This window comes from Haliotis asinina, chromosome 6 (assembly GCF_037392515.1).
Source record: "Haliotis asinina isolate JCU_RB_2024 chromosome 6, JCU_Hal_asi_v2, whole genome shotgun sequence".
NCBI classification, from domain to species: Eukaryota; Metazoa; Mollusca; class Gastropoda; order Lepetellida; family Haliotidae; genus Haliotis; species Haliotis asinina.
This window is the reverse complement of record NC_090285.1, coordinates 48,623,827-48,649,295: the sequence shown is the minus strand read 5'-3', so window position 1 is coordinate 48,649,295 and position 25,469 is coordinate 48,623,827. Positions and strand designations below refer to the sequence as shown.

At 37.6% G+C, this 25,469-nt stretch overlaps 1 protein-coding gene across 1 annotated transcript; it reads right to left on the bottom strand.

Annotated features, from left to right (window-relative positions):
- Window positions 1-1,539: 1,539 nt before the first annotated feature.
- Window positions 1,540-7,709, bottom strand: LOC137287932 (uncharacterized). The gene is made up of 2 exons (XM_067820305.1): window positions 7,034-7,709; window positions 1,540-2,087 (listed from the first exon to the last, which is right to left on the bottom strand). The coding sequence occupies exons 1-2, from the start codon at window positions 7,707-7,709 to the stop codon at window positions 1,540-1,542; spliced, it is 1,224 nt and encodes a 407-aa protein (XP_067676406.1).
- Window positions 7,710-25,469: the final 17,760 nt, after the last annotated feature.

The following is a 25,469-nucleotide window of genomic DNA, read 5'->3' as shown; positions in this document are numbered from 1 at the left end:
CATCACAGAAATATATGAAGCAATAGTAAAGTTGTCAGTTGTCTTCCTTTAGTTACTGACCATCAACTGTTTCATTTGTGTGCACTTTAGAATACACTTGGGTGAAGATGCTAACATACCATTGCCTGTCACAGAGTTCTTAAATTTGTCAACATAACATAAATTGATTGTACAAATGGTTGGTAAAAGCTAGTTTCTCACCTTGTTCTACAAATGACATGAAGTGCTAAAGTGCTCTTTGTCTTCAACCGCAGTCACGTTATCAACACAATATTTACATGTTGTACTCCTCCCCACCGACATTTTTCAATTTATGATTCCCACATCCGAATACGTTAAAACAATTCTGAAGGTTTTACTTTTCACATTATGCAGATACCTTTTAGGTTCGAACACAGATTTAATTGTGACATAATCATTAAGCTAACTGGTTTTACCTATGGCATATGCCCATGTTTGTTTCCAAGATTCCTGAAAACGTTCTCTACAAAGTCTAAGAAAATGGGAGACATGACCAACGCCTTGTTCTAACTATACCCAGATCCGTGGATATTTAACAATTGCGTTATCTAATTTGTGGTGAACAGAGCCTAAACAGTTTCAAACCCCAAAACTCCTGATGTATAACATGGGAGAAGCCATCCTGTCAAACTGAAACATAGACTCTTTGATGATAAGCTTGGACGTTCTTAAAAAACAAATATACTGTCCAGGGTCTTTCCCCATGTTGTGCTAGGGTGTTTCTAGCCAAACTCCTCGAGTGTTCAGGGGTGGAGAACATACCAAGATAGCTGAGAATACCTTTATAATGCAACTTTTCCTTTTCTTGTCATCATACTTCCTCTTCGAAGTAACATAACTTTAGTTATTCCTAGATCAATCTTCATCCCATATTGACTGCAGTATCCTCCTAAACAATCTACCTGATGCTATAATCTTTCCACAGCATGGAAATGCCTATTTGAAACCTGTAAATGGACAATAGCATCGTCCTTTATACTTAGACAAATATTTTTGAACGAGAGATTGTAGAGTCAAAATATTGTTTGAGGTACGATGGCCTTTCCAAGAGCCAATTTCTTCGTTATACAATTTATCCTCAACACCACACCAGTTTGAAAGCCTATTGGCACAAACTTGATATTGTCACATTATACGCTACAAAAATACTCTTAACAAGCGGAAAGAACACATAACAGGTGTCACCAGTAAGCCAGTTTATTTGTGAAGCATTGCACGACCTCCAAACAGGGACATTCTGTGACGTCTTAGATACGACATGCCGTCTAAACATAGACTTAAAACATAGAAATGCATTTTTAAACTTTAAAATCAAAATTAATTTGTAAATATCATTCCCTATGGAACAATGAATTGTTCTAAGCGCTCTTCTATTATTTTCAATCAGAAAATGACATTTATGTGTGAGGTAAGATAATAAAGCATGAGTCTCAGATATAGACACTGTCTATGAACATCCCTAGAATGTGCAAACTAGTTCCCACATGAAGAAGCCTTAGCCCGTTCTTGAAGGTGGAATCACCAAATACCTTTAGTCTGTAGCTCTTTTAAATAGTTTAAAAATATTTTGGCTTTTAATACATTGATGCCTTTGGCATAATGTGTCCCATCAAAACTCCTGACACCAATAGTCATATTATAGGTGGGCATTGTAGGGATTCCGTGTGGCCTCAGGTGGTTCGCCATTCTCTCGTTAAAAGCTAGTACATGTGGTTCGTTTTGTGTAGTTGACCTCTTCCTACTGCCAGGTGCATGGAGGTGTACCCACATAAGCTTTGGCCACGGATGTCCAGCCATGAAATCAATTACTGGTTTGAGGTACTGATTGTATATTGAATTCGAGTCCAGTCCTACGTGTAATCCTATCCCTACCACAAAATATGATCTTTTCTCTCGAGGGGCTTCAAAAAAGGCCTTATGGAACTTGTCTGAAAATTGAAAATTGCAGTAAGCACTATACTTGAGTAGAAACCGACCCCGACAAAACTCCGACGTCTTCCGTTGAACGTTTAAGTGACATAGTTTCTCTTTGAACATGTTCCAGTTAGAGCAACGTTTCTTGACAGCTGAAACAGAGATAATGTCAGCTGAGACAAACAGAACAGTATCATAACACAACTATCCGCACAGTTTCCGTGTCGCTACGAGATTTACAGGTCGGCAGTACGGAAGATACAATGTACTGTCACGTTAGCGCGAAGATCCCTTTGTCCGAGGTCCTTATCGATCATCTGAACGAGGTCCTGATCGCGCTTTGAATGAGAAAAATTAACTTTGATTCCACCCTTCCACGAGAACAGATGAGAGGATTCCAGAGTGAGTGAGTGAGTGAATGAGTGAGATGGTTTTAACAACGACCAATGGGACAAGATGGATAGTCCATAAGTGACAGGAATGAAAATACAGCAGGAAATACGTCCTATGTCCGGATTCGCATACGTTTCCCAATGTTTCCTACAGACGCCTATTTCATATGCATCGCCACTGTTGAAACATGTGTATGACGTATTGTCGTTTGTACAAGCACATGTTTTTCATTTATGCCACAGCCTGATTTGTAGATGAATTGAAAATATGAATTCAAAAGTTTATACCACCTGTTAACCATTTTTGTACTCCCATAACGAGTGGCAAATAGGTTCCTTTTCACCATTACAGAATGAACATAAACTGAATCTTTTATTTTGATTTTAAGAAATATATTGCAGTTAAAATTCTATGAAGTATCCTGTACTGAAACCTTCTCAGAGAGGTATATTGTCTTGATTTAAACGATTTTAGGAAAATACAGTTCCAGTCAAGGCCACCCTAAAATCCCGTGCTCTTGGTGTCCTGTTTGAAGAACAAAGGTTGTGATTACATCTGTCAACTCCCTATGGAACTGATCATTTTTGCCTATAAGAAAAATGTTTTTACTGAGTGTGTTTTTGACGTGTTCATATTATTCGGAAATTATTACTTGTATATATGCAAGCTCAATTCTGCTTTACCAAATATTGCTACGTTCAGAAGTGAGTTGAAACTGAGATATACTCTTGAAAAATGTAACTTTTAACAAAAGCTGTAAAGATGAATTTTATTCTAAATAGCTTTTATATCACGGCTTTTTCAAAGACGACTGAATTAACTACATATTTAATTAAAATGTTAAATAATTAAAAATCATTTATCTTTTTTTATTTCCATTTTTACTCCCACCCTACAACTTATACAGTGAAATGATATGCATACATTCACACACACACACACACACACACACACACACACACACACACACACACACACACACACACACATACCACTTACCTACCTACCTACCTACCTACCTACCTACCTACCTACATACATACATACATACATACATACATACATACATACATACATACATACATACATACATACATACATACATACATACATACATACATACATACTATGGTAGATACATTTCTCACCAACTGAAGTGGATTTACATACCGCAAGTCTTGTTTCTGGCACTCTGCATTTGACTAATGCAATCGTATATATAAAAGTGTACATATGACGTCAAGCTCCTGATGATGTGGGTCTGGTTAGGCAAAACATTATTAAGTGGACTGGTTTCCATTGGGAAGTTCTTTAGACAAATGTGAGTGGGAGAAAAGGTCTACATACAAAAAGTGGAACCTGTTTAGAACTGCATTGCTTATGCATAGAATTGTTATAGTTTTTCAATTTGTTATACGTATCTATTCAATCATGCATAAGTCGTGAAATGTCGCTTGCAGGGTTATAATATAATATAATATCAATACCATGTTCACATTTAATACAAATAAAGATAAAAATGTCCTACCCAAACAGAAACAAAAGTTAATTGATTATCTGAATATCAGTGTGCCTAGATACACGTTTAAAATAGTTTTGGATTCAAATATGATAAGACATGACCGCGTTATGCAGAGTAGTTACCGTATGACATAGTTTGTAAACAGCGAGAAAACACAAATTGTAATCTTTGAAAAGGGAGGTAAACGTTCAGATAAATATAAGTAGTTATTTTAAGGCATGCATCTAGTCAGCGTTAGCTGTTATCAATATTTGGGACTGTATTTAGTTTGGGATTCAAACATGGTAAGGCATGAACGCGTTGTTACCGAGGAGATCGTGTAAAGACAGATACGTGCCTGATTATATATAAAGACAAGATGGTAGTACAATACTAATGATTAACCGTGATGATGATAAAGATTAGGTCATCATATATTTTGAACTCACAATTTATGGTATATCGTGTGGTTGCGTAGCCTTGTGTTTAAAGCATTTGCTCGTGACGCAGAATACCTTGGTTCGATTCCTCAAATGGGTACAGTGTGTGAAACCCATTTGCGGTGTTCCCAGAAGTGATACTGCTGGAATAAGGCTAACAGCGGCGTAAAACTGAACTCATTCGTCTCGCCTTATGTTACGGGTTTAATACGTCACTGACTACCGAACTAGCGACAAGCGACAATGCGCTAGCGAGCCGTATGTGGTAACATAATACAGTAATATTACTGAACCATTGAAATAAATGCATATTTCCGTCAACATGTCAGTAACCCATGTACTTATGACCTAGCAGTTAAGATATGTATGAAATACAAGATAAATCTAAACCAGATCTTACACAGTCTGAAGAATGTTTCAGCAAGTGTCATAGTACATATTTATACACTTTGCCTTTTTTAGAAAACCATCATTCGGAACCCAACTATACTTCACCTGCCACTCCCTGACTCATACAAGGACGACTTCCCGATGATGCCATTTGTCTTTCTCAAAGATCACGATGAACGACTTGTGTTTGTTGAATTTGGGCTTTGTAAATACGGCATGTAGACAGTTTGAAAGTTTATGAAACGAGGGCTTAGATAACATCAAGCAACATATGGTTGTTGTGTTGTTTTGAAACAACAGCATTATCATAATATGCTGCAATGCGCTAAATTGTGTGAAACAGAAATGGGCTTTACACATTGTACCGATGTGGGGAATCGAACCCGGGTCTTCTGCGTGACGAGCGATCGTTTTAACCACTAATCAACCCCATCGCTCCCAAGAAAGGGGTAGGAATATAACTGAAAAATGACGGACGTATTTACTTTGAAATAGTATGGAAACTATACTTGATTCGCGAGTCACTAGATTTAGAGATTTTAGAAACTAGTGACAATCTTAAATCAAACAAATCAGCAGGATATGATGTCACGATATCAGAATTCTTCACACATTTGTCAGGTCAGACCTTATCGTACCATACATAGAAATACTATTTGATATTATACTGACACTTTCCCATATTGTTGCATGATTGGTATCAGTGTTCCAGGTCATATAGCCCAAATAAATACAGAGGATTAACATTACTTAGTATACTGACAGGTATATTTAGTAAAAGCTTCATTTTTATAGTTAATAAGGGACTCGAAATCTGGGGACATACAATGAATAAGATGAAAGAATGGCAATCTGGTTAAGACATGAACACACCACTGTTGACAACATGTTTACATAACAAAGGTGTAATGCAAGGGCATTTGAATTCAAAACGAGGAAAAGTGCTATGCCGTATTTGAAGCTTTTGGGATAACCTTTGATTCTGTTCAACGAAACAAACTTTGGTCTTGATTTCAATGTTTGAAAGTCAACTTTTATCGAATATGTACCTGAACGTGTAGGCATCTGTTGAAATGATCAAAATTTTTTTCGGAATTACAACTTCGGGTAAGGCAGTGATATATAATTAGTCCGTTCCTGTTTTCTTTCTTCATCAAATTTCTTGCTGTTCAAATCGCAACTTGTTCTAAAGCACTGTTGGTAGCCTCCAAAATCAGATAAATGAACTTAAACATTACTGCGATAAATGGACATTAATAGTAAACAGAGAAAAAACAAATCTTAACCTTTTTTAAAGGGAGCTAAAATTTCAAAGAAATATAAGTGGTTATTTAACGGTATAAATGTAGACTGCGTTTGAAACTGTATATATTTGGGATTGTATTTAACCAATGGCTTTTTGAAACATGCATGTCACATATGCTCTAAGAGAAAAAAAAACAAACAAAAAACCCCAAACTTTTCGGTATTATGAGGACAATAAGTACACTTGAAGAGTACGAAACGAGATTTTGTATGAAAACATAAACCCAATTTTGACTAATGGAGCAGAAATCTGGGGATTTGGTAGGCTTTCACCACATAGAGAGAATACATATGTATGCATGCAGGAAATATCTCAACACAGTACTGGTCAAAACTGCTATATATGCCTACATACTGAGCACCGAAATTATGGTATAATATGTGGTTATGTTTATGCTGAAAATGGGCAAAGGAATTGACATATCACAAGAACCTCGTATTCTCTGTTACCCCCGGAAACGTTTGGTATATACACTTTCGTACCTCGTTCAGGCGCTAACCATAAGACATATACCTTCAAACATGTTGTGAGAAAATGACTTTGTCAGGTAAATGCTTTTATTTTTCAAAATTTTATAAATGATGTATGATGTATGACGTATATTTATAATGCATTCATATAAAATATGGGCAAGTACTAGCAAGATTCCTATGTTCATCTCACGATTTAAAACTTCAGATGCAACAATGTTAAAAAGGAAGATCAAATGTGTGCACTTTGTAATTCAAATGAAACTGAAGACGAATATCATTTTCTTCTCATCTGCCCATCGTATTTATACCTGCCCATCAAATATATTATGAAGATGGGCTACAGACCACCTGTAACTAAGATGATGTCATAATACTAGGGACATCTTTAAAGACATCTCTTACTATACTACGTCTGTTTTTACAAACGGAAATAATAAAACGACGATGTAAATGAATGTGATCCTTATATAACCTACATTAATTTATTATTATACGTACCACCCTTAGAGCTGTTCATATAATGAAGCTGTTTAACATAGAACAATGCAGCGTATAGCAGGTAACGAAAAAAGTTACATAATGAAAAACGGCGCACCTGCATCTTCAGTTGAATTCAGAGTGTCGTCCTCGAAGTTTTGACTTACAGTCATTAGCAAGCCTTTGTACATATGCCTGATCAGTGAGTCTCCTATGAAATGTATGTATGCCCCATCCAACAGCTCGCACATCTCCTCCGTGGAAATCTCATTTTGCAGGGAGCATCTTGGGTCACTTGTTTTCCAGGTGGAATACTCCGCATGAATGGACTGACGAAGGTCCCAGCAGTTGGAACATCGACACTGTTCCACACCAATGTTCTTACATCTAAAGTTGAAACAACATGGAGTTGGTCCTATAGGACTGCACAGTGCGCGAATAAAATGACTCACACCCCAATAGCCGACGTTACCGCAGTGGCCATCGGGTCGCTGTAGACTTGCTGGGACACGAAGCCTCTCGAGAGCCAAGGCATAGAATTCTTCTGACTTCTGTATCTCTGCAACTGTCAAAGGTCTGGTAATCCATCTCCCCTGGGTCATCTTGTGTAATACATCTGGGCACTGGCTGGTCTTTGTGTTGTTGGTTACTGCCCTTACGGGTACTGGAGGTTTAATGACTCTTATACAATAAATTGTTGAAAATGGAACGTGGTAGGAGCAAAGTATACATGTTAGAATGACAACAATAAGGACACCTGGTGTTTTGGATGAATGTACAGGTTGGTATCCCATACTGATATGTCACTGATGAAACTGAATGCACTGATTGTTGTACTGGCGACGTTATTTAACACCTGGCCCTGATGACCCTGAAAATAATATGTGTTGTTTATATTATTTATTAAGGCAGTTCTTGTAGCTAACTGGAAATTGTACTAAGCAAATCGAGCCTTTTGCAAATGCAAAATGCTTTCTGGAAGCGAACACGTACTCGAAATCACGCATTTTGTTGACAGTCTGCTCAGCCAATCAAACCATTTGTTTCGATCACGTGTGTTTTTAAAACCATGTTTCATAACATATTGCTTTTACGAAAACTTCATCAATGCTTGCATTTTCAAACGTAATTAAACATGGGTCTAAACAATATCTTCATCCATACAAGAAGTAAACGATTGCTCCCTCGACTAGCTATAAACAGACTTGACTTCCTGTCTTGCCACTGCGATCACGAGCCTACCTGGAGGTATTTACAAATCTTGCATGCACACCACTCGTTTAAGTTATTCTTGAAGATAGTATACAGTGTTATATGTTGCAGTTTGTCTAAATTGATAATTTAAGCTTGTTTGTCAAACGATCAATAAACTGATTATTTGATCGATCAATGCACCACTCTCAGTTGAGTTGATCTCACGTACTGGACAGGTGTTGCCATGTTGACATGTCATGTATTATCCCACCTTAGAAAAAAGACACGATTCAAAGCGGCTTGCTTTATGAAAAGTGTGTCATGGATACCATCACTCAGGTGTTTGATATGCGCGAAAAATAACCCCTGCATTAACAGGTCTTTTGTGAACCTTCCGCGAAAAGTGCACCCCTTGAAAATATATTCAATTACAGTAAGATGTACCAATGTGCAGGAGACAGAATGTGGCACTGTACGAATAACAACATTGAACACAATGGCAAACGTATATTCCCGTTAGATTTTAGGGGTTATGAATTAAAACATTTGGAACTACATACAATATATTACGGTTATAATACATTCAGTAGCACGGTATATTCATTCTTGTCAGCACTGTCAACGCTAAACAATCCGTTCATACTGTATAGTGTACCGTTATCTGTTAGCACCAGTGTATAATGAAAATTGTCTAACCCTGCACTCAATGAGACTGAAGACATAATCCGGTTAAGACAATGTACCGGATTGTAGAGCTGATAATAAATTTTAAAATCGTGGATGGGACTGAGATTATGTGCTGGTGATGACAACTTGCTTATATTGCCTGACAACAGCCTGGCATGCAATGAGTCGCCATCATTCCACCTAGAGAATTGAACACTCGATTCCATTTCCTTCGGCTTTAAAGACAAGGATGAAATATTTAGGGTCACTTCCGTCCCTGATTGTCTTTCCTGAAGATATGTACGTACGACTATGTTGATGCTTTATGTAGGCTTCTTGTACATCACTCATGAAAACGTCCGGTATATAGGGGTATATGACCTAAATCAACTATATATATACTGTTATACAAAAGAAACTTGACATGTTGCTTTGGAGTTATATAGATGATTAAAAATGGCATCATTGCTCAATTACAGCAAAACTGTCGCTTTACAAATTTACAAAACGTACATTGATTATCGAGAAAGTGTTTGGTAAAACCACAGAGGGTTATTAGAGGCACATGGTCAGAGTGAAATGTCAGTATTTAGTCTGACCACCATTAGCATCGATAACAGCTTGTCAGCGTTGACCCACAGAAGAAAGGTGATGCCGAATGCTGAACATTGCTTTGCTGGAGGAAGTCCTATCAAACACGTGAGGTCGAGCATTGTCATGCTCCAAAGATCAACCATTGACTTCGATAACGGAAACGACGTGACGTTGAACTGACCTTCTGGCAAAACGTCTACCTTTGTGGGCAGTGTCTGGTCGGAGATTCGGCGAATTCTAGGGATTTGGATTGTTGTGGACGATGCGGCCGTGATGCTTGCACAAAGATGTCTCAACATCTGTTGCGATCGTGGGCGGTGGTGACAGCTGCCATTAACACTCCCAGTATTGTTGTATTTCGGTTTGACATGGTCTGTCTGGACTCGCCGAAGTGCCTTGCCACCTCTTCTGCGAAGCCCGTCATTGTAAACGGCCGATGGCGTTGTGTCTTTGAGCTTCTGTCTGTCTTTTCATTTACATGTCGTCTAAAGAAGCTTAAAGCAATGAATGTGGAGTAAATCTGATGTGGTCTTTTAAATCCTACAGTCACAGGCTTCAGCTTAAGATGATACACACTTTCATGATGCACGTGCATTTCATGTAGGGTGCTTTACACTCACTAAATATGTGAGTGTAACGTTACGTTTCTCGTGAACATTTCCATTTTCAAATGTTTTGACGTCGGCAACCATTCCCCAACATGATGGGATTCAGCTTGGACTGGTTTGTGTCGAACATTCTTATACGATTCAAATATTTGCTGTGTCAAGTTTCTTTTTCTTAAGAGTATATACATCATATTTGGGTTGATTTTGTTTCAGAGTCACTCTTGTATACAAACTTTGTACGTGTATTGTTTATCGTTGAGTGAAACAAGTAGGCATTAATAACAAGGATGCTGGCAAGGTAAACGCCTAAGCGACTGGTGTACACTTAGCTATACATGTGTTATGGCGAAATGAGACTTCAGAAAGCAAAGATCCAACAAAGAATGTCTCACCTCACTTCAGCTTGGCGATCAGGATGTCTAAGTACCTCACATTCGCTTCTCACGCATGTGAGCACAGATGATCAATGAAAGTGTATCTCCCAGCCAGGAGAAGCTGTAGTTGCAAAACTGCTCTCATTCGTACCTCCACACAAAGAAACGGTATTTCCAAAACATACTTACCCTACTAAATGAACTTTTCACCAGGTCGCCATACGAACATCATTTGAAATCTATGTATCATTTGGCTATCGGATTTGTACGCGTTTAAAGGGGTGTTGAAATCCAATGTATGTTTAAATATGTTTAATAGGTGTGGATTCTTAAAAGTACCCTACGCAAAGTTATATTTTCCTGACGTTACAACGTCATAATGGTAAGTTTAATTGGGTATCAGAGGTTCGACTGGATTTTTGCATGTATGGATTTCACAAGAAGTTAAAAAAGAATGAATTTTTTATGATTTCAAGCAACGTGTTCAGGACATTTTCTTCCAAGAATGGTCAGTGTTGATAAATAATTCAAGCTTTCTTAGAACATGATTCTTCCAATAAATCTATATTAAAATAGGAGTTGGAATCTCCAAAATAAATCGTTAAATTTAAAATTGCTTTTCAGCTGATGTTAGGATTAACTAATTACGCAAGTGTAATGCAGCTTTTAGTGATTCTAATGGACATATCTGCAAAAGTTGTAGTACAGGTAATGTTGAAAGTAAATGTCATGTAATGTTTGTGTACCAAGTATATTCAGATTTACAAAGTATGTATTTATCATTTATAGCAGCACTTGTAAGAGCTAAAGAAATATTGACCAGTCTATTTTAGAGCTAAAGAAATATTGCCAAATCTATTGTAGTGTATTTACAACATGTTTTCAATGCGAGAAATGCCACCACCATCATTGCATTTAACTGTAACATGTTTTATACTACAAGCCCTTTTACCCAAATTACGGAATAAAATCAGTCTGAATCTGAACGTGGAAGAAAGGAGTTCCAGACATATATTGAGCCGTTACACGTTTGTTTACATGTTATTTACATTGGGATTTGACAGGTTTCAAGGTTATGCCATACGGTCTACATTTTACGGTTTACTGGATTTATTTTAACCAACAACAACATTACTTTAGGAAAATATCATTTTGCCTTGGATACTTATAAGAATCCATTTTTAATAGTTTAAAACAATTGTCTAATAAAGAATACAGTTCAGCATCCATTTAAATTCGTAGCTGTTACTGGTACAAGGTTGATAGGAAAAGTTGAAGCGGTAATTGGATGTAATAATTTAAAACCCGCTTATTAAATAGGCAAAACCCATATCAAATGGGTTTCGTATCCTCGAAATAAAGGATACCGAACCCGGTCAGAGCGGGTGGGTGTGCACTCATGTGTAACGAAGCCTTTCATTGGCTGATTCATTTCCCGATACGCTCAGGGTGTGTTATAGAGATATTGGGTTTTATAAATACACGTTCCTTGTTCTGCATTTGCATTCAATCCAATCAACAAATGCTGAGATGGTGAACTATAGCGTCGCTGGAAACTATCGTTCGTCCAATTGCAAAACAGGATGCAGTGTCCTTGCATCAGACATAACATGTGTAGTATCATTCTGCCTGTCAGTGTAATTGCATAATGTGACAGAGGAAGTAGGTACATGGGTCGGAAATTAATGTGTTTTGTTTATGGTGTATAACCTGATTGGTGCTAAGTTCAAATTGCAAGTGGTTAATTACTGAAGTTGTGGTATTGCATATTGTCATTAGCATACAAGCAGACAGACACATAGGTGTCAACAAAACCAGGGAGATTAGAAGCCGTAGATTAAACCTCATAGAACAGACAATGAATTTTGTCAGTGACAGGCTGCTTATCACCATCAACAATGTTTTTCCATAGGTATCAAAATCTGTAAAGTTGTGTTTTGCGTTGCATGTGCCCTTTAATTTGACATGTCAGCCCTCCCGACAGGGGTCATTATCAACTATACACACACTATGTACAGTAGTAGGCATTTGTGCAGATCTTAAACCACCATTACCTTTATGCATAGTGGTAGACATTAAAGCAGGTGTACGTTGTCTATATTGTATTCTGTGAAACTGACAGAAATAGCCTTACGCCTAGCCATGCTTGCTATAACGTGCTGTACATCACTTGTAACAACGTACAAGTGTAAACAATTTGCTAGGATGAGTGAATGTGTTTTTCAATCTTTGTGATCACTTGCTGTGTTTATATGACTTGTATGTACAGTTTGCTACAGTTGAATATTTGACAATTACTTGTGATAGTGTGTTATAGGAAGTAAGTGTGATGTGAGAGGATGGTAAGATTATGAGAGACTGGAGTGGGTGAAGCTTGTGTATGAAACTGGTGAGTGGGTGTAAACAAAGAATGACTTGGTGAGTAGGGGTGACTGGATTAGATATGTAAAGGTCTGGATTTATGAGTTTGATTGATTTGGGAAGCATAATTTGTTCAGACGGCTACGATTGGAAAAAACGTAGTTTGAGAATCAATGAAGAGAGTGACAGCTGGTGTGTGACGTGACGGGGGTGAGTAAACGTGCATGAGGGAGTTGGTGGGTGAGTGGGTGCAATGTAAGGCGTCCAGTGGTTAAGCTTATCTTTTGGGATGTGTGGTGGTGGTGGGGGAGGGGGAGGGATAATGCAGCTGTGACGTGTGTGGATGCGTGGTTAGGTTTTGTGTCAGATTTGGTCTGTCTGTGTTAGTTTGCTGTCTTGAGGTGTGTAAGGGGAGGTTTGTATAGGTTGTCGGTAACATCTTATTTTAGCGAGGTGCTAGATGACATATAATATCGGAAATTATCTAAGACGTTAGCCGTGAACAAGACAGGTCTCGTGACGAACATGTGGGCATGAATGATGGCACCAGCAGTATCGGTAATTAGACAATTTAAGCGAGTTTCGATGTTAGAGATATATTGTGCACTGGGATAAAACGTAAAAGTGTAAATGTTAGCAATTCTTTACATACAATAATGGCCTGGGATCCTGAACATAGTATGGATACGGATATGGATATATGTGCAGCATTTATGTGAATCGACGATTACAGAAATGTTTATGTCCATTGAAGATAATGTCACTGTTTTCCTACTTTCAAAGGAAAGTGGGGGGGGGGGGGGGGGGGGGGGGATTTATGTATAAACGAGATTGTCTCCCTTGGGAGCTTGACACACAGGTGAATGGGCTGATGAACATTTTTCAAAACCTCAATTTAGTGACTTGACCTGGAACACCATATACTGCCAAGATGATCGATATAGCAACGTACAGAGCCAGGATCGGCACATTTGTACACCCACCCGGGTCACGACAGGTGAGCCATGTTTTCACTGACTGTGATTACACACCGCGTTCATCCACCTCAGACACTCCGTTACGGCTATCTGTGTGCTCTATACTGATTACTGTGCATCTTCTGTCTTGGCCAATGCTAATATGATCTCTGAAAATCTACACTACTTTGTCCGACTTATCCCAAGCGAACATGACTGTGTTTTGATCAGTGACGTCACACTCCATTACCCCGTGTTCATTGATGCTTGTCGTGTTTTAAGCTTGCAAGTCTCACTGTGTGAGTGTGAAAGTTCTGTTCATACTATCACACTACGAATCTTACTATCAACGACGTGGAGACTAATCCAGGACCTGCAGTGACTATGAAAGACTTTAACAATGTTACATCTGAAATAAAAGCTGATGTTCTGTCCGAAATTAGAGAATTCAGACAAAGTATGGTCTCAGAGATGAGTGACATTAAAACTAAGCTCTCTGTCCTCAGCACTACGTGTACGGCTCTCGAAACATCTATTTCCGACATACGCAAGGACATAGAGAAAATCAGTGATGAACAGGCTACAGTGTACAGCGACATTGATGCACTTAGCCAGAAAGTTGACGATATTGATTCTCATATTGAGAAACAAGATGCTGCTATTGATAAGCTCGAAGCCTTCAGCCGCCGAGATAACATCGTCTTTACGGTCTTGCAGAATCACAAGACGAGTGATTTGATAAATATAAGGATACGGTGGTTTCAGTGCTTAACAACTTCATCAAAACTAGGCACTGGGTGAGACCTGACATTATACGTGCGCATCGAATCGAAAGAAAACAAACAAATCAAGAGAGATCACGCCCTCTCATAGCTCGGTTTTCTCTGACAGAGGACAAGATTACTGTTTCGAAGCATCGTGATAATCTCAGAGAAGGCAACATCGGCGTTGCAAATGACTTTACAAAGCTTCAAAGGGAAACACTTGCTGATCTGAAAAGCAAGGGTCAAATTGCATTCTACGAGAATGGTAACCTGATCACGAGACTAGGCAATCCTGACAAGTCGGGATCGAACAGGACGCGCAGATATGCCTTTGCTGTTAGAAAAGGAACTTCAGCGTCTGCAGCTGCGTCTGCGTCTACGCCTACACCGATACCGGAGTCACTATATCTACCTGGAGACCTGCCTCCCTCCGGCACTGGGATATCTGCTGACCGCAACGTCCCAATCGATGGGTGCTAGGGAGCCGGCCCGGCCCAGTTTGAAGATCTACAGCATATATCAGGTATACTACGTTCCAGCCACAGTTTTAAATTCCTAACATGGAATATAGAGGGTTTTCTGTCCAAGGTCGACAACCCCGATTTTATTGCTTGTATACATAACTTTGAGTTTATCTGCCTAGTGGAAACATTTCTCGATAATTTAACGGCAATTACCCAGTTCTCTGCTTACGACTTGTACATATCCAAAGCTCATAGAATAGCAAAGGCTGGAAGATTATCTGGCGGAGTGATCGTTTTGTTGAAAAGCACTCTAGCTAGTAAATGCCAACACATTTCTCTAGATATTGACAATGTTGTCTGTATCAAACTAGATAAAAGTACAGTTGGCAACAATAAAGATGTCCTTGTATTTGCAACATATGTACCTCCTATCGGCTCAACGTTTTATGTTGCAGCCGACGGCACAACCGCTATCGATGATATTGACCAGTGGCTGATAGACCATTCAGACCACGGATGTGACGTCATCATTTGCGGAGATTTGAACGCTCGTGTAGGTATCCATAACAATCCACCAGACACACTTGACCTTCACGGTCTAGACGAAGCTGCATTCCCGGAGGAACCCTCAATGCCTGTAAATGAAAGACATTCATGCGACAGTTCTGTAAACACCTTTGGTCGTAAACTGATTGACTTTTGCTTTTCACATAATCTGTGTATCTTTAACGGCAGAACGCCAAGTGGCAATACAGGAGAATTTACTTAATATATATCCCAACAAGGTTGTAGCGTAGTTGACTACTTTTTTGGTACTGCTGAATTATTCTATATCCAACATGATGTTATAGTCGATTCTAGAGTTGAATCTAAACATATGCCCGTGATGCTCGGTGTCGACTCTGTGGCAGCTTCTACTCGTAAACGTGCGAATGATATATCTTTTAAGCCTATGCAACATGCCGAAGTCAGTTTTACTTTCAAGTGGAATGATAACAAGGCATCGAAATTTTTAATTTCCCTTAGTAACTCATGTCCCTCACTTCAAGATATGGTGGATGAAGTTGACGGTAACCTTAACAACAGTTTAGATATGTTTGTGAAAGTAGTTCTTTCCGCATCTGAATGTATGAAAAAATCCCTTAAAAGTGGGTCAGTTGGCGATAACACAGGGTTTTATTGAATTGTAAAAAAGCTAAGCAAGAGGCACGACAGCATTTGAGACGATTTAGACGTCAATCTAGAGTAAACCCAGATTGTGGTTTTTAGGAGAGGTGGACCCTTAGCCAGAAATGAGAAATGGTTTTATAAAGGTGAACGTGTTTTAACGGTTGACTCTTATCGATATCTAGGTATTCATTTTTCATCTTCTTGTAAATTCAATAAATGTACATTAGATTTATGATCTCGGGGTAAAAGGGCACTGCTAGAAGTACTACACCACTTACATAAACTGGATAATGTTGACTATTCTGTATTTTTCAAAATATTTGATACCCAAATTCAGCCAATTCTCTTGTATGGTGCCGAAGTGTGGGACATTAATAAATTTTATAAGATTGAAAATGTACATTTAACTGCATGTAAGAAGTTCCTAAATGTTGGTCCCCAGACACCAAATGTGATTGTTTATGGTGAATGTGGACGTTACCCACTGTATATAAATGCGCAATGTCGTTTTATAAAATACTGGCTTAAACTGGTAAATTTGTATCAACAAAGAAAAAAAAAGCTTATGATATGTTAATGTATTACGATAACTGTGGTTATGTTAACTATGTTTCATATGTGCGTAATTTATTGTTTTCATATGGCTTTGGTTATGTTTGGTTATTTCAAGGTGTTGGTAACGAATCCCAGTTTTTTCAAATGTTCAAAAGAGTCGCAGTTGACATGTATATACAGACATGGAATAGTACCATGGAAGAAAGCTCAAGGTATAAGCTATACAGACAATACAAAAGCCTATTAGAGCCGGAAAAATATTTGACTATGCTAACAAATAAAAAATACAGAAATATTCTTACTAGGATCAGAGCGGGCATTCTAAAACTAAAGGCTAATGAGGGACGGTGGTTAGGAGTTGATTCTAATCAACGCATTTGTTCTACATGTAATAAGGGAATAGAAGATGAATTTCACTTAATTTATACTTATATGTGAATGCTACAATAATCTAAGAACCTGTTATTTACTACAAATGTATTATCACAATCCGTCTACCTATAAATTCAAGCAATTATTCATGAGAGGGTACGTAAGTCCCAAAACATTTCCTGTAAGTTTAGACTTCCACTGTTTTTAATCGTAGTATATGTGTATTTTTAATTTTTGGCTAGATGTGTCTAAACTGCTAACAGCTGAGGGGATGATGTAAATCCAACTAGGGTCCATGCAGGTAGCAAAGGTACTGTAAGTCCCCATGGTCCCTAGTATGGTGATCTACCTTCGGTTGTTGGCAATCTATAGCCTGATTTTATGTTGTATTGTCCGAATAGTGATATTATTTTTAACTTTCTACACTAGTTTTAATCATACTTGTGATATTCTAGTTGTTTTACTGTCCCTCGTTGACAGGTTTTTATAGTATCGATATATTTCACTTCAGTATTAAACGTTCTCGTCACGATATGGCTGAGATATTGCCGATGTGACGTTAAATATTAACTCACTCACTCACTCACTCACTCAAGCAATTACTGTCTTCCACATCATATGAGTTATTGAATAGTCTTTGTAAATATTTATGTTTGAGCTTTGAGCTACGTCAGCGGTTGGTTAATGGATAGCACATTTGTATCCCATGGTGCCTCTTATGTTGTCATAAGCGTGTTTACAGTGTACTTGTGCATCATTCAACATATATGTGTATGTATCTGTATAACTGTATATGGGCCGATGGCCTTCAAACGAAATAAAAGACTTGACTTGACTTGACTTATATAAAAGAGTGAAACGATGCCGCTCTAACTGATTTAGTACTTTTACCTTGTACAACACATATGTCGAAACATAGGGTTTATAACTGTAGAGTTACTTACCTATTCTGAATACACCCCTATTCAGTCGTGTAAACACAACGACCTTAACTAGCTTCATTCAACGATTAACAGACAATACGTTGATCGGTCATCGTTTGGGGTTTTTAAACATTTTTTTGAGTGTGTTTTATCTTATTTTATTAAGAATTGTAGACACCATGTAAATATTTATCAGGTGTGCTATCTTATATATATTTTATATTGAGCATTTCATAGTTACATTCAGTTGTTTCTATCTCGAGATTATTTTTTCGCAAAGCAGTTGAATTAACTCTATTATATTGAAAAAAAAACATCATTTACTACATATGGCTAGGGATGACCCTGCACATTGCTTAAATTTTCGCTTTCCCTTTATAACTTCCGTTTTTTGTTTTATTTCACACTTTTTAAACGTTTGTGTTAAAAATTCAAGCAAGGTTAAAGCCCTTACATTTACATTTCTAAATGCGGTTGTATATCCCCTACTACCCAATTATTACATCACGTGTTTAAAACCCCACCTACCCCGTCGGCGACATTGGCATCACTAAAAACCGACGTAAAACCTCATTTCGTTTGTTGCACGTTAACCGGGGCTGGTATACAAGAAGTAGAGTATGTCACATCGCAGTGAGGGAAATCACAAATTCTTTCTGACAGATTCCACTACAAAAACTACGACACAACACGTCAGCACTGGCGATGCATTGTTGAGATCTGCAAGGGCACACAGGAATGTTTCTCACCAGTCATCCACCAGAAAATGTCACTTCGGCTAAGTGTATCGGAAAGAAGAGACAACCCAAGTGTAGTGATATGTAGTGCTTATCAATTCTATTGTCTGAAATGAGTATGGACTATCCCATTTTTTACTAATATGCAATAGGTGTGTGCACTGGTCTGTGACCTTATGTGTATTAGAGTGTGTAACAAACGAGAAGAGGGTACCTGTGAAATAGCAATGGTAACAGATGTTTACCAAAACGAGATCAAAGTCTGCCTCACCACAGTTGTGTGTGATGAACACGTTTGAATAAGACAATTTTAACAGGTCCTCAATCCAAAATATGGTTAATGGGGTTTTTTTTAACAATAATGATTCGTATGTTCAACTTCCTGTGTGATGACCATTAAAACTAGACCCTATGTAATCAGCAGCACACAGCATTGACAGTGCTCATGAAGCCAAACTTTGTGTTTGTAACAAATAGAGTATAGTTGTCTATGAAAAAAACTCCCAACTTTTTCTCAATTTAGATCAAGTGAAAATGTAGATTTAATGCGAAAACAGTAGAGGAATGTTTGTCCTGTATATTTCAGGGAACCACTTTTGTTTATCGGTCACCCTGTTCTTCTAAATACTGACGTATTTCGGCCACTATATTTACAACAGCAGTTTTTGTTAGTATGAACTTATCCTATCAAGTATAACTGGGACACGTGGCGCGATTACTTGAGGAGACATGCTTTTCTTGGCTCTGAATGTTTAGTGTCTCCTCTGTCTGATTTTATGATTGTATGGAACATATATTGGAGCACACGTAGTGAGTATCGATACATGTAAGTGGACAAATACGTTAATACCTGCGTTTTACGAGCTGTGACTTGATACAAAAACCAGACAATAGTAATCTGTTTATGTATTTGTTTCTACCGAATTATGTCTATCTGTAACATGCGACAATTATGGCCTCCTTTTCGGTTCACGGGGCACTGCTTGCACAACGATGCAGGTAATATCAATCTTGTTTTGCATTGTTCATGCTGATCTTCACTACCTCATTTTGATAAACCAAAGGTGCTCAACAAAACCTTTGATATGTTCCCCTACTAGTCTCTCGCTGTGCGCGGGAATCTATTTTAATAACTCAGAACACGCGGCGTGATTACCTGAGAGATGTTTTTGCTTTTGTTTTTGAGTCCTTCTCGTTCTTTGCGAGATGATATGGAGCACATACTGGAGCAAAGGAAATAACAGTGGGTAATGATTTTTTTTGTTTCTGCTTTAATACTCGTGGTTTACGGGATGCGGATTGCTACAACCAATAGTAATTGTTTTTAACACTGTTTCACCAAATTATCTTCCCAGTTATGAAATGTCAGACTCCACTATCCCTTTCAAAAACCAGATGTGCTCCACCTTCCGATACTAATCGTACTACCCGTGGGTTGCGGGCTGTTACAACCGAGCGGTTGATCTTTGATATTTTCGTTGTTTTATATATTCTTGTTTCCATTTTTACCATGTTGAATATCACAATCTCTCCTTTGATAGCAAGATGTGCTCAAACAATACCTTTGACATGCCTTTGTAGATACCACTATGTAACCACTAGTACCTTGCTACAATCCACTACGTCTAATGTGAATATTATTGACAATGGCGGATAAACTAAAAATTATATCACAAAACTGTAGGGGTATAAATGATAAACTTAAGCGTAAACAATTGTTTACATTTCTAAAACGTAAAAAAGCATCCGTTTATTGCCTACAGGATGTACACTTCACGGAAAATATGGAAATTAAAATACGGGAGGAATGGGGAAATAAAAACTGCTTTTTTAGTTCCTTTAGGAGTAATTCTCGTGGCGTAGCAATCTTATGCTCTAAATGGCTAGACTTTGAGCTGCAAGGGATAACTGCAAAAAGGTAATATGATTATAATTGAAATGAATTTAGATAGCTATAAACTCGCTATTGTTAACCTCTATGGTCCAAATAATGACGATGCAGAGTTTTATATATCCCTTAAGCAAAAAATAGAAAGATTTCAAAGTGACCATGTGATTTTATGTGGAGATTGGAACGCTGTACAAGAATTCTCTATTGACACATTCAATTATAAGCATATGAATAACTCTAAGGCCAGAGACCAAATTGTACAATTAAAAGAAGATTTAGATTTCGTTGATGCCTGGCGTGAAATGAACCCCTACGACCGGCGATATACTTGGCGACAACCCACTCCACTTAAACAGGCGCGCTTAGATTACTTTCTTGTATCCCATAATATATTACCCTCAATTATACAATCAGACATAGAACCAGGCTTCAAAACAGACCACTCGTTGATATCAATGACATTCAAACTATCGGATCTAAAACGCGGCAAAGGGTTTTGGAAATTTAATAACTCTCTACTAAGAGACCATATTTATGTAAAGAAAGTGAAAAATATTATTTCAAAAGTAGATACGGAATCTGATGACTGCACCATTAATGACCAACTTCTCTTCGAAACTATCTTATTAATGATCAGAGGAGAAACCATTAAATACTCATCCTTCCAAAAAAAGGAAAGAATTAAGAGAGAAAAATATCTTTCTGATAATTTAAATGAAAAAGAAATACAACTTGATGAATCTAATAGTGAAACCGTTAAAGAGGAAATAATCACCGAAATAAAGGCTATTCAACAGGAACTTGAAGAAGTATATCAATTTAAAACCCAAGGCTCAATTCTAAGATCGAAAGCGACTTGGATTAAGCAAGTCGAAAAACCATCCTCTTTTTTCTTGGGACTGGAATCTAGAAATTTCCTTAATAAATCTTTTTCTAGATTACAAGACTCAAACGGACGTATTCTTGAGTCCCAAACTGACATTGAGAATGAAGTAAAACTGTTCTACCAAAAACTGTACAGCAAACATGATGTCTCTGACATAAATTTAGATAATCTGCTTAAAGGCTATTCTGTTCCGAGGTTAAGTAGTGATGCTGCGGCGAAATTGGAAGGTATACTTACAAACGATGAAATTCTTGCCTCCCTAAAATGTCTTAAAAATAACAAGAGTCTTGGTGCAGATGGTTTCACCGCAGAATTCCTTACATTTTTTTGGTGTGACTTAGGCAAATATTTGGTTCGTTCTTTGAATTATGGATATAAAAATGGAGAATTATCAGTATCACAAAAACAGGGACTTATCACATGTATACCTAAGGGAAATAAACCAAGACAATTTATGAAAAATTGGCGTCCAATATCATTGTTATCAATATTTTATAAAGTTGTTTCAATGGCAATTTCTAAACGAATAAAACCTGTGTTGAACTTACTGATCAACGAAGATCAAAAAGGCTTTTTGTCTGGTAGATACATAGGGGATATCACCAGACAGATATATGACTTAATTGAGTATACTGATACATATCAAATTCCCGGACTTTTATTACTGATAGATTTCGAAAAGGCCTTCGACACTGTTGATTGGTCGTTTATTGAAAAAGCTTTAACCTTCTTTAATTTTGGGGAATCAATAAAACAATGGATAAAGGTTTTCTATAAAAATGTTAAATCGAGTGTCCTGGTAAACGGTTTTGGGACAGATAGCTTTGAAATACACAGGGGCTGTCGTCAAGGTGACCCATTATCACCATATCTCTTTATACTTTGTGTTGAAATTCTTGCAACAATGATACGTAATAAAGCAGAAATAAAAGGAATCCATGTAGACAATGTAGAATATCTGCTAAATCAGTTTGCTTACGATACAACCTGCACCTTAGATGGAACAGAACGTTGTCTACACGCAGTGCTCCAAACCTTAACTTTCTTTGCCCGTTTTTCAGGATTAAAGGTCAACATCGACAAAACTAGAATAATTTGGATTGGCTCAAAGAAACTTTCAAGAATTAAACTTTGTCAGAAGTGGAATTTAAACTGGGAACAAGGAAACTTTGAACTATTAGGGATAAAATTTGACCTGGATATTAAAGAAATGATTGATTTGAACTACAAAGATAAGTTAAGACATTGCGAATCCCTCATGTCAATATGGTCAGCTCGAAACCTAACCCCACTGGGCAGAATAACTGTTTTGAAATCGCTTGTCCTCCCAAAACTAAACCATTTGTTTGCCTCTCTTCCTAACCCTCCGGATAAAATGATTGATGATTTGCAAGGTAAATGTTTCCGATTTATATGGGGGAACAAACCCGATAAGGTGAAACGTGATCAATTAATATGTACTGTAAAAGACGGGGGTCTTAATGCACCAAATATTAAAGAAATAATGCAAGCTCAAAAAATTTCCATAATAAGACGATTTTATAATAACCACACCAAATGGTGTAATCTCTTTTCTGAAAATTTGCCTAAACTGGGATCTGCAACGATCTTCGAATATAATTGTCCAAATCTCAGAAACATTGTCAATCCACTTGTAAGAAACAACTTCTACTGTGATCTCCTGAATGCCTGGTGGGATCCACTATCCGCAGATGGGGCAACAAATTCACAAAACATTACCTCTCAACTTATTTGGTACAATCAAAATATTTTAATCGATAAGAAAATTATATTTTACCGAAACTGGAATGCAAAAGGTGTAATATTTATAAACCATCGCCTGAATGACTCTGGAAATTTCTTTTCTCGAGATGTCTTTGAAAATAAATACAATGTAAAAACAAATTTTCTAGAATATTCAGGTCTAATAAACTCAATTAAAACATTCCTCAAAAGAAGAAATATTAGCTTAGAAACAATTAGGAAAAAAACAAAACTCTTTGCAACCATATATGTTAAACCTTATGAATAGGCAAAAACAAGGCAGTCAATTATTTTACAGGGCCCTACTGGAATCAAAATCAATAAAAAAATCAACATTGCGTAAAATGGAATAGAATTCTAGAGAAAAATATTGATAAAAACTATTGGCAACAATACAACCATATCCCCTTCCGTTGTTCTGAAGATACCACTCTGCAATGGTTTCAATATAAACTCTTGCATCATATTTTACCAACATAAAATAGACTCTATAAGATACAATATGTTGACAATAACCTGTGTAGCTATTGTTCGGCTTCTATAGAGACAATAACACATTTATTTTACGACTGTAGCAAGGTTAGTCACATGTGGCGAAATCTTCAAAACTGGCTCAACAAAAACCTCGAGGCAAATTTAAAGTTCACTAAAAAACAAATTCTGCTTGGATTCGACCAGAAAAATAATGACCCAATCAACATAATTCTTATTCTTTTCAAAAAGATTATCTTCGACTGTAAAACATCCAAACAGATGCCAACTTTTCGGTTTTTACAACTGGAACTTATATTCAGCTGCGATATGTTCAAGAATTGATCACTTTTATAAATTTTGGTCTATCTGCCATGGTCTGTTTTCTGAATGATGCCCTAACTTTTGCATGTTATATTATGTATATTCTCTTTTCCTTAATTACAAACCCACAGAATGTACTCATCATAAATGGACTTTGTGTATCAAAGTAAAAATGGAAAAAAAAAGAAGTATAACTGGTAACACCTTAACGTAATATAATACACATGAACATTAATTAAGCACCACTCATTTTCATGCTATAAGATTGTGTGTAACACAACACACTGGTCATTCATGATATGGAAACCAAACACATGGTTATAATTTCGTTAACTGAAGCACCAAGTGTCAATCCATCAACTACCAAAACAGCAGTTGCTTTCGGTTGTAATTTATTGACAGACATATGGGGGCACTGAAACCTTTATCAATAATCATGTCCAAAACTCTGGTCCAACATACACAAAGTTCTCGAAGAACGTTCACTGTTCAATCCTGATGGTGACATCAGTATTTGGTGTATCCTCCCCTCGCACGGGTAACTGCTGCAACCCTCCTCCTCATGCTGGAAATCAAACGCCGAATGCGCATCATTGGAATCCTCTTCCACTCCTCACGAAGAGCCTTGGCTAATTCCTGTAGATTTTGAGCAGGTGGATCCCTCACTTGAACATGACGTGTCCCTTGGATGGTGATAGGATTCAGCTTAGTCATAGGAGATCCGGAAAGCCTACGCCTCGGCATGTCCAAAATGTTCAATTTCAGCACTGTTCACTTAATGTTGCGTCGAAAGGAGAATACTCCATTTCACCTTTTTTGCACCTTTTTTAAATAAGCAGAGTTTGACATCAATAGTGTTAGATTTGCTACTATAAGTTCGCCTGATTCAAGACTATCGGGTTAAGTGATACTTTTTATCTCTTATTCTTTTAAGGATACGGGTAGTCTGACTACATTTACCGAGTACACTCATATCAGCGAGGATACTACTGGTTGGAAACATGTTTCTGAGTTTCCCCAGGATATATTGATGTTACAATGGATCCTGTATCCACTTCTAATTTAATACTTTCATTGTCAAGTGTGCTTCGCTTTCTGAATACTTTTTACTTGACCAGTTGATGTATTGGGAGAAATCATAAAACGTTCACCGAATTCATCTGCTGAATCGTGCTCTTGTTGCACTAAATGTGTAAATTTCTGGACCGTAAAACGTTTTGGTGAAATCCTTTTCTATTTCTTTACCATATATCACTCATTTTAGGTGAGTATGTTTAGTGTTAGGTCGCACTCAGCAATATTCCAGCCATTTGGCGGCGGTCTGTAAATAATCGAGTCTGGAACATACAATTCAGTGATCAACAACGGGAGCATCGATCTGTGCAATTGGGCACCGATGACATGTGTCAGCCAAGTCAGCGAGCCTGACCACCCGATCCCGTTAGTCGCCTCTTACAAGCGTAGTCGCATTTTATGGCAA